This window comes from Plasmodium vinckei, assembly GCF_900681995.1.
Source record: "Plasmodium vinckei vinckei genome assembly, chromosome: PVVCY_10".
NCBI classification, from domain to species: domain Eukaryota; phylum Apicomplexa; class Aconoidasida; order Haemosporida; family Plasmodiidae; genus Plasmodium; species Plasmodium vinckei.
In genome coordinates, this window is record NC_051302.1 from 392,996 (window position 1) to 402,981 (window position 9,986).

At 21.9% G+C, this 9,986-nt stretch overlaps 2 protein-coding genes across 2 annotated transcripts; both read left to right on the forward strand.

Moving 5' to 3' along the window:
* Window positions 1-674: 674 nt before the first annotated feature.
* On the forward strand, window positions 675-5,051 carry PVVCY_1000940 (kinesin-5, putative; the record flags this gene model as incomplete). Its single annotated transcript, XM_008625547.2, has 2 exons — window positions 675-935; window positions 1,035-5,051. 2 exons carry the CDS (start codon window positions 675-677, stop codon window positions 5,049-5,051), a joined length of 4,278 nt encoding a protein of 1,425 aa, XP_008623769.2.
* A 2,685-nt stretch (window positions 5,052-7,736) lies between these two features.
* Window positions 7,737-9,340, forward strand: PVVCY_1000950 (DNA replication complex GINS protein, putative; the record flags this gene model as incomplete). Its single annotated transcript, XM_008625548.2, has 2 exons — window positions 7,737-8,964; window positions 9,102-9,340. 2 exons carry the CDS (start codon window positions 7,737-7,739, stop codon window positions 9,338-9,340), a joined length of 1,467 nt encoding a protein of 488 aa, XP_008623770.2.
* Window positions 9,341-9,986: the final 646 nt, after the last annotated feature.

Consider the following 9,986-nt stretch of genomic DNA (forward strand, 5'->3'; position numbering starts at 1 on the left):
ATTTATTTGAAAAAAAATTAATAAAAAACTATGTCGATAAAATTATAAGAATTGTACACATAACTGTTTAACAAAAAATAAAATATTTCCATTTTTATTAATTTTTTTCATTTTTATCAATTTTCATTAATTTCTTTATTTGTATGTAAAGCAAATTTATGTGTAATAAAAGAATGAAATAATATGTATATATTTTATATGCATATGTATAATACACAAATTGCTTATTTTTCACGTATCCTCATTTTTTGGTATTTCCTAAAACCCTTAATTTGTATTTATAATATACACATAATAATAACAATTATTAATTTTTTTTTGTTTTTTTTTATTTCCTTTTTATGCTCATTTATCTGTTTCATAAATAATAATTTTTTAATATCAAAATTATGAATTTTTTTTAAGTTCAACTCTTAAAATATAAAATAAAACATTTTGGGAGCTCGTCTAACAAAAAAAAATAAATAGATAACCTTCTCAAAGTTTGTATAAAGAACCATACATATAAATATAAACACATGTGTGTGTATTAAAATGCACGTACTATATTATCCCCACAAAGTAAACATAAACAAGTGACATAAATACGGGTGTGTTCGTCGATGAGGAATATATGTACATACCCTCATACCCTTATATAAATGCATATAAAAAATAAAGTGAAGTAAAATACAATGCTTAGAACCTCTTATCAAAATGACAAACATAGTTGCGTTAATATTAAAGTAATAGTTCGGTGCAGACCTCTAAATGAAAAAGAAAAAAATGATATAAATAATGAAGAGGTAGTTAAAATAAATAATAATGAAGTTATATTAACAATTAATAGAAGTAATGAAATTTATGAAAAAAAATATAGTTTTGATTATGCTTGCGATAAAAATGTTGATCAAAAGACACTATTCAATAATTATATTTTTCAAATCGTTGACGAGGTAATACATAATGTCTAACATGGTTATATATTCCCTATTGGATTGTCTAACTATTTATTCATTTTCAAACTTTTTATCATATTACTTCATTCTTTTTAGGTGGTCGAAGGGTTTAACTGCACGTTGTTTTGCTATGGACAAACTGGGACTGGCAAGACATATACTATGGAAGGAAAAATTTTAGAACATTTAAAAAATAATGAAAACAAAAAAGTAGATTTAAATGATAGTATAAATAGTGATATAAATTATTATTATGAACTATGTGATAATGATGATACAGGTATAATTTTTAGAGTCGCTAAAAGAATATTTGACATATTGAATAGTAGGAAAGAAGATAAATCCATAAAAAGAGAAAGAGCATTATATGATACATACAATTATACTAATCACAATAACATAAATGATGATATAAATGACGATATAAATGTCGATAATAAAAAAAAAGGAATTAAACGGCCTGATATGACAGGATTTGATAAACTAATAGACACACATGATAGAGAGCAAAGAAAAGAAACAAGTAGCCCTGTATTATCTAATAGAAATAAAATGATGGAAGAAGAAAATAAATACAATAATAAACATTACAACAATATTAACGATATAATTATGAGTAACAATAGTAATAATGAAAAAAGTAGTTTCGATTTTAATATAAAAGTAAGCTATTTAGAAATATATAATGAAGAGTTATGTGATTTATTGAGTCCTACTACTGAAACTAATCATAAATTAAGAATATATGAAGATATGACAAATAAAAATAAAGGATTGAATGTAGATAAGTTAGAAGAAAAATGTATAAACTCATTTGAAGAAATATATTATATTATATGTTCAGCTATAAAAAAACGGAGAACAGCTGAAACGTCGTATAATAAAAAGTCAAGTAGAAGCCATTCCATATTTACAATTACATTAATAATGAAAGATTTAAATAGTGAAGGAGAAAGTATAACAAAGATCGGTAAACTTAATTTAGTTGATTTAGCAGGTAGTGAAAATGCATTAAAAAGTTCATATGGCAATATTAAAATAAGACAACAAGAATGTTGTAACATTAATCAATCATTACTAACATTGGGACGAGTTATAAATGCATTGATAGAAAATTCATCTTATATACCATATCGTGATTCAAAATTAACTAGATTATTACAAGATTCTTTAGGAGGTAAAACTAAAACATTTATTGTTGCTACAATTTCACCATCTTCTTTATGTATTGATGAAACATTAAGTACGTTAGATTATGTATTTCGAGCTAAAAATATAAAAAATCGTCCTGAAATTAATGTTAAAACAACTAAACAATTAAAAATAAAAGATTTAAATAATGAAATTGAAAAATTAAAAAATGCTCTAAATCTAAATCGAGAAAGAAGAGGTGTCTATCTTGATAATGAAGAATATAATAATATTCAAAATTCCCTTAAAAAAAATAAAGAAGTTATATTAGAAAAGGAAAAAATTTTATTTGAAAAAAGTAAAAAAATAAAAACCTTATTAAATAAAATGGATTATTCAGATGATGTACAAAATCAAGTTATCGAATTTTTAAAACATGTTCTTTTAAAATATAAAAATATACAATCATTATATGATATTTTCATTAATAAAATCGTGGAAGAAAAATATGTTAATCAATTTTTAATAGACCAATTTGATCTTATTAAAAATTATTATTATGATAATGTTTATTTATTTGAAGAAAAATATAAACTTATTTCAGAAATAGTTAGACAAAATTTTGATCAATTAAATCAAAAAATAAATAATGATAAAACTTTTTTTAATAATACTTGTAATAATTCTTTACAAATATTATCACAAATCAAAAATAATATAGAAGATAATAAAACATTTTTTTTAAAATCCATTAATGGGTTTGATCAATTAAATAATGATTTATATTCTAAAAAAAATGATTTACTTAATTTTTTTTTACAAAATATAGATCAAATTGAAAAGGTTGATAAAAATGGTATGATTATTATTGATAAAGTTAAAAATAAATTATTAGAATGTAAAGTTAAATCTAATATAAATCCTATAAATCATTATGACCATTTATTAAATGCTCATAAGTTATTAAAAAATGGTGATATGGCAATTAATGATTTTTTTACTTACATCAACAATAACATTGTTCAAGATCTTAGCAAACCAAATGAAAATCAACTTAAAGAGGAAAATTCTCAACATGACGGAAACAAATTAAGTGTGTGCAAAAATATAGAAAGTAACAACGATAGTATGATATCTGTTTATCAATCAAATTTTAAAACTTTAGAAAACTTAGTTTTTAATGAAGAAGGTATAGAACTTGTAAACAACATCTCTAAAGATCTGTCTAATGAAGAATATAATATTAAAAATATTATCGAGTATATTAAAAATATAAGCAACTTGTTTCATCTCTTTTTAAAGTCATCAAGCTTATGTTTTAAAAAAAATATTAAAGACAAAGAAGAATTTTTTTTAAATGAAGAAAAAAAATTAAAAGAAATAATTCAAAAATATTATGACCAATATAATACATATGAAATTGAAATTAATGAAAAAAAAAATCAAATTATACAAAATTATAAAGAAAAAATTAATCAAGACGTAAAAAATTTTCAACAAAATGTTTTAAATGAAATTAAAAATGTAATAAATAAAAATATTACAATTTTAAATGAAAAAGTTAATAATCAAATTGAAGCACTTAATGATAAATTACAAGAACAGGTTAGCAATAATAAACATAAAGAATTATATACAAATTCATTAAAATCTTTGGAAACCTTTTTTTATAATTATAATAAAAATTATACAAATTATGATAAAGAATATGATAATTTTAATAATAATGTTGATAAAAAAATAAATAAATATAATGAACTATTTCTAAATGTGATATCTGATATGACTATTCAATTAAAAAATAATGAAAAAAAAATTAAAAATAATATAATAAATATTATTACTATTTATGAACAAATCATAAATAAAAATACACAAAATGTTGATAAGATAACAGAATATTTTGACAAATACACTAATCAAACTTTAATTGAAAAACAACAACATTATAAAAATATATCAAATAAAATATCACAAGAAAAATTATATTTTGAAAATGCTGAAAAGAATCATCAAACTTTTAGTAAAAAATGTGTTGAAAATATTTTAATATATAATCAAGAGTTTTTAGAAAATCTAGAAAAATGTAAAGGAGATATAAATATCATTATTGATAAAGTTGTCAACCAAAATTATTTTCATGATTTAAATACCATACCCGACCCAAAAGTTGAAGACAAAATTGAAATTAAAAATATTAATGACAATATTAAAGACATACGCGATGAAATCAAAAATAAACAAGCATTAACTATTGATAATGTAAATACAATTAATAAAGAAGATCAATATAATGAGCATAATAATGCTAACCAGTTTGATAGTGATACTTTTACACAGGTTGAAAAAAAAAATGAAAATTCCGACAACTATTTAGACATTAAAAATTTTACACTAAAAGAATTAGAAAATGAAGCTAATTCAAAAAATATTGATTTTAAATGTTTATTTGAAAAAATAAATGATAATTTCGATTTTATTAATACTGAAAATACATCTCTTAAACGTGCAATATTAAGTGGTGAATGCAAATTATGGCTAAACACTAGCACAGGGCTAACAAAAGATTCTAATGATGCTCCTTCTGTAAATGCTAATACAAATTTAGGCACAACAAATGTTAATACAAACTTGTCTAGTAGTGCTTTCGGAATAAATAGTGAGAAATCGAAAATAGTAAGTCAAAACAAATTAAATGTAAATAAAAATAATAAAGATATTTCTCTTAAAACTGATGGAGATAATGAAAAAAATAACATCAAACCTTTAAAAGACCAAAATAGAAAAAGAAATAAAAGTATTGATAATTCACATCCTCGTGCAAATACATATAATAACACTAATGATATAAAATTAACTACAACAAAAATTGTTAAATTAAATAATGATAAATTTAATTCAAATAAAAATTCACCACTACTTAAGCGTTTTAAGGATGATCCCTACAAAAATAAAAACATCAAACTGTTTCGAAAATTATAAGGATAGCATTTGAAGTGGCATAACACTATTCCCCTTTTGATAGACTATAACTATTTCTTTACTAAACATCCATAACATAAATATATCATTTTTTATAGCAATCACAAGAACCAATCCCCGTAATATATAAGACACCCCATTTGATGACCCTTCAATATTATTTAAATAAATTTGAATATGCACACGTATGTGTATATGTGAGTTATATAATCTTCCTGGGAATAATATTTCCTTTTTTTTTTACTAACAATTTGAACAAAATTTGAAATATAACAACACACTTTTTCATATTGTGAATTTCATTTTGCAACTTTTTATGCATATATAGAGTAAAGGACTCTTCCTTAATTATTCTATTTTTTGTGTATGTTTTGAAATTTACAATCTAATTTTTTTTAATCTGCTATTATTATTTTTTTTTTTTTTTTAAATCTAGCTATTATTATGGCAATACATATGCCTTTCTTTATCTTACTTATCATGTTTTTAAAACTTTTTTTCTGTTTCTTTAAATTTGTCCGTTTATTTGATTTTTGTTTTTTTTTTGGGGTTTAATATTGAAAGAAAAAAGAAGCATCACCTTATTTGCTTATCATATTAAAATATAAATTATAATTTATTTCATATATTTAATAATTCCTTTACATACACACACATATACAATTATTATTAATTTAATACCTTTTTTACAACTACTTTTACTTTTTCGCTTTTAAAACATTTTAAGAGAGATTAGTTTAAGTTATTCAAATTGTCAACATATGACTTTATTTTAGTCTATCACCCACTACCAAATTGTTACTTCACTATTTTTACAAACACGGCAAGAGAAAAAGGCTTTACAAGGTTTACATAAGTATGACATATTGTGATACATGTTGAGCAAAAGAAGTTTTGTCTATATTTTTTAAATGGCATAAAGTTTTTGTAAAATTTGCTAGCCATTTTTGCATCCTATCAACTATTCTCCCAATTTACTTTATGCAAAAATGGCTAGCAAATTTTACAAAACTTTATGTCATTTAAAATTAATGTGTGTTTTGAGTAGTATCACCAAATTGATGCAATTTTAATTATTTTTTTACGTTTGAAAATGAAAGAGTAGCCAAAGAAATTGACACAGACTCAATCTATTTACTAGACTATTTTAATTGCGCAATATGGTGAGAAGTTAAAAATGTGTATTACACTATTACAACAATTTTTTCAACATTATCAACATATTTCACGATAATTTTACAATAGTATGATATAATTAAGAAAGGACAAGAGTAATTGCATATTAACAATAAGTTAACTACTATGAAATAAAATAAAAGAATAATATTTAAAACTTTGCATAATTAAATATGCATGTGTGAATTTGTTTTTGTTACATCCCTTTTAAGATAACTTTTTATTTTTGTCTTTACATTTTACTATTTATTTATTGATAAGGTTTTTGTACTTTTTTCCGTACACTCATTAAATGACATTATGATGACACACATTTAAAAAATATTAAAAAAATAAAAATCAACAAAATAATAATAAATTTCTTAACAGCCTAATATTATCATTCATTCATTTATTCATGTTTATTTATTTATTTATTTATTTTTTTTTCATTTTATTTTTACATTTATTATAATACGAAATAAATAATAATAAATAAATAACACAAAATTGTGTAAACACAATACAGAAATACAAAAATTATGGTAGTTGATATTTACAAAATTGGGATACAAAAGTACATGTAAAAATACACAAAAAAAAATGATTAAAATTTTATAATATAAGAAAAAAAAAAGGAAATATTTAATAACTTAAGATAATAATTATGACATAAAATCATTATTTTTAAATCCAAATATAATAAGTAACACATATGTATATTATATTTTTTTATTTAGTTAGTTCATTACTGTTTATTGGGTAATAATTTTTTTATGTATGGCGAGTACACATTGTCACAAAATTTTTAAAGGAATAACAAATTTAAAAAAAATTAAATCATATTTTAAATAATATAATCATATTTATAAAAAAGAGGTATGTATTTACATAATTATATATGTATATATAGAAAAAGGGGAGTACCATAAACATAGTATTTGAGAATAGTTACTTTGCATGGATTACACAAAATTATAAAATAAAACAGGACATGCTGAATATAAATAATTGATAGTTTAAGAATGTATACGTACATTCACCCATCGGAAAAACACACGAATACGTGCTCATAAAAATACAGAAAGTCCCTATAAAATTTAATAAACAAATTAATGAAACCTTAAATCAAAATTAGAAACTATTTCATCGGAGCACAAGTATATGCCATCTAAAGTCGATTAATTCTTGGAAGGGGGAAATATGCCCTAATATGTTTACTATATGTATTTACTATATGTACTTACTATATGTATTTACTATATGTACTTACTATATGTATTTACTATATATATTTATAATATATATTTTGTAATATACATTTTGTAATATACATTTTGTAATATACATTTTGTAGTATACATTTTTTTTTGTTTTCTATATGCCAGTACTTCTTTGCCTTTAAAAAAGTAAGGTTAGACACGGATCTAATACATAATCTGAAAAGATAAATACAAAGTAAAACATTTAGTATTTATTTTCTAACCCAATACAACCATTTAGATCATATTCGATTATTTGTGGCTGAAAATGACAGACGTTTTTTCCATTTTTAAGAAGAAAGCAAATAAAAGAACACAATTACGTAGACCGTCAAACACAAAAAAAATAAAAAAAAATCATATTTTTATGAATGAAAAATCAAGACGAAAGGCATATGCGTCTAATAATACAAGTCTAAATTATTATGATGGGAAAAATATAAATAATAATGCCTTAAGTGAACATAATTATATAAATAATGATAAAACAAATAATAAAGAATCTAATATTGTGTTAGTAGATTTTCCTAAGTTGCCAATAAAAAATATACAATCATGTGAAGATGTCTATAACATATTTTATATTCGTGATCAGTATCTAATTGGAAACAAAGACATAACAATAAATAATGAACATTTAATATTATTAGAAACTATTTTAGATAAGTTAGATACAGCCATAAATGAAATGAATACCGATGAAATATATTCAAAAAAAAAAGTATTATCAAGTGTATATGAAAAAATATATAATTTATATACTAGCTTTAAAAATATAAAAAATGTTTTTCCACAATTATCTAATGCCTATGATTGTTTTAAAAGTAATATTGTATTTATACAAGGAAAACAATTTAAAAAAAATTATGTATATGATAATATAATTAATATATATACACATTTACAAAATAGTGAATTACAACAAGATAATATTGAAACAATAAATGAAACTTTATATATAAATGACAAGCCATTATCAACTGCATCTTTTGTCAATAAAAATATGGTACCTCATAATGAATATATAGAATATCTTCCTATGAAATTTAATCCTCATTTTTTAGAATTAAATAAAATATCTATCAATTATTTATTTGAAGAATCTATAAATCATATTATTTGGCAAAAAGCATTAGATGAATTAATAGTTGTTAAAGCTTTGGCTGATATTCCATATTTCGATCTATCTGAAGTTGAAGGATTTGATTTTAAAAAAATGAAATCTGGACAGAGACAATGGTATCCTTTATATATTGCTAAAGAATTAAGTAAAGAAGGATTAGCTACTGTCGAATTCCCTTTTTGGTTTTATCTTGATAATTTAAAAAATATTTATAAAAAAGAATTTGAAGATTTACATGAACTTACTGATCTTCCTAGCCCTTTTTTTTTTGAAATATCATCCATGTTTTTAGAAAATAATTCCTTTAAAAATTCTACTCCTATTGAAAGCATTGGTCAGCGAGCTCCTTACAAATACATCCTTAAGGTAGCAGGTATAAACATCCCTATTTTTTTCTAACCAACACCATGCATAAAGATGGATATATATTTTTTGTTTATATATAGCTAGAAAAATATTGTAATATACCTGAATTGTTCATATAAATGTTAACATTTTTTTTTTGTGCAGGTCTAATCCAAGATATAAGGCAAAAACGAATACATAAAATTATGACCAAGTTTAAAAATTGCAATATTTTTTCAGAAGTCTTAATAATAAATAATATTCAGATTTATGAAACATATTGTGTTAACTATTTGGCATCAGTTTTTTTCCAAAAACAAAATAATTCGAATGCTTTAGATGATAATTTTGATGTGCGAAATTATCTATTTGATCCGTTCATTTTTAGCTCATATAACACATAAAAGATTGCGGCTAGAAAAAAAAAATAATAATCACATTCCTCTTTTTTTATTTTAGGACATTTTTCAGAATGGGAAAAAACACATGCATTTGTCACACATATATGTGCTTATGTATAGACAAACATTTTTCATTTAGGTGGGTTTAACATTATTTTTTTTAATATTACTTATTCGACACTCTTTTATATAAAGGGAATGTTTAAGACGCTTATGTTGTATTTAATTATTATTTCTTTCATAATTTATAAACACTAGTTATCATTGCTATATGGATATCATGTGGCATATAGAAGACTTCGCATTTTATCATTCCCATCTCCATCTATATCATACCCTTTCCATTATTTTTTTCGTATATCCTTTTGTTGATCATATATAGATCTTTATATATTTTTTTCGCATTCTATATTGTGCTCCATTTGGTTATAATTTTTCTTTTTTATAGTATAATTAATCCTTTTATCTTTTATTGTTTTTTTTTTTTGCATGCATTAACTTTGATTTATATAAAACAATGTGTATGCTCATGTATATTTACACTGTGTGTATAATACATATTTTTAATGATAACATTTTTAAAAATACCTTTTTAATAGCTTTAACAACCTAAGCTTTTGATTAGCATTACAAAAACGAAAAAATAAAG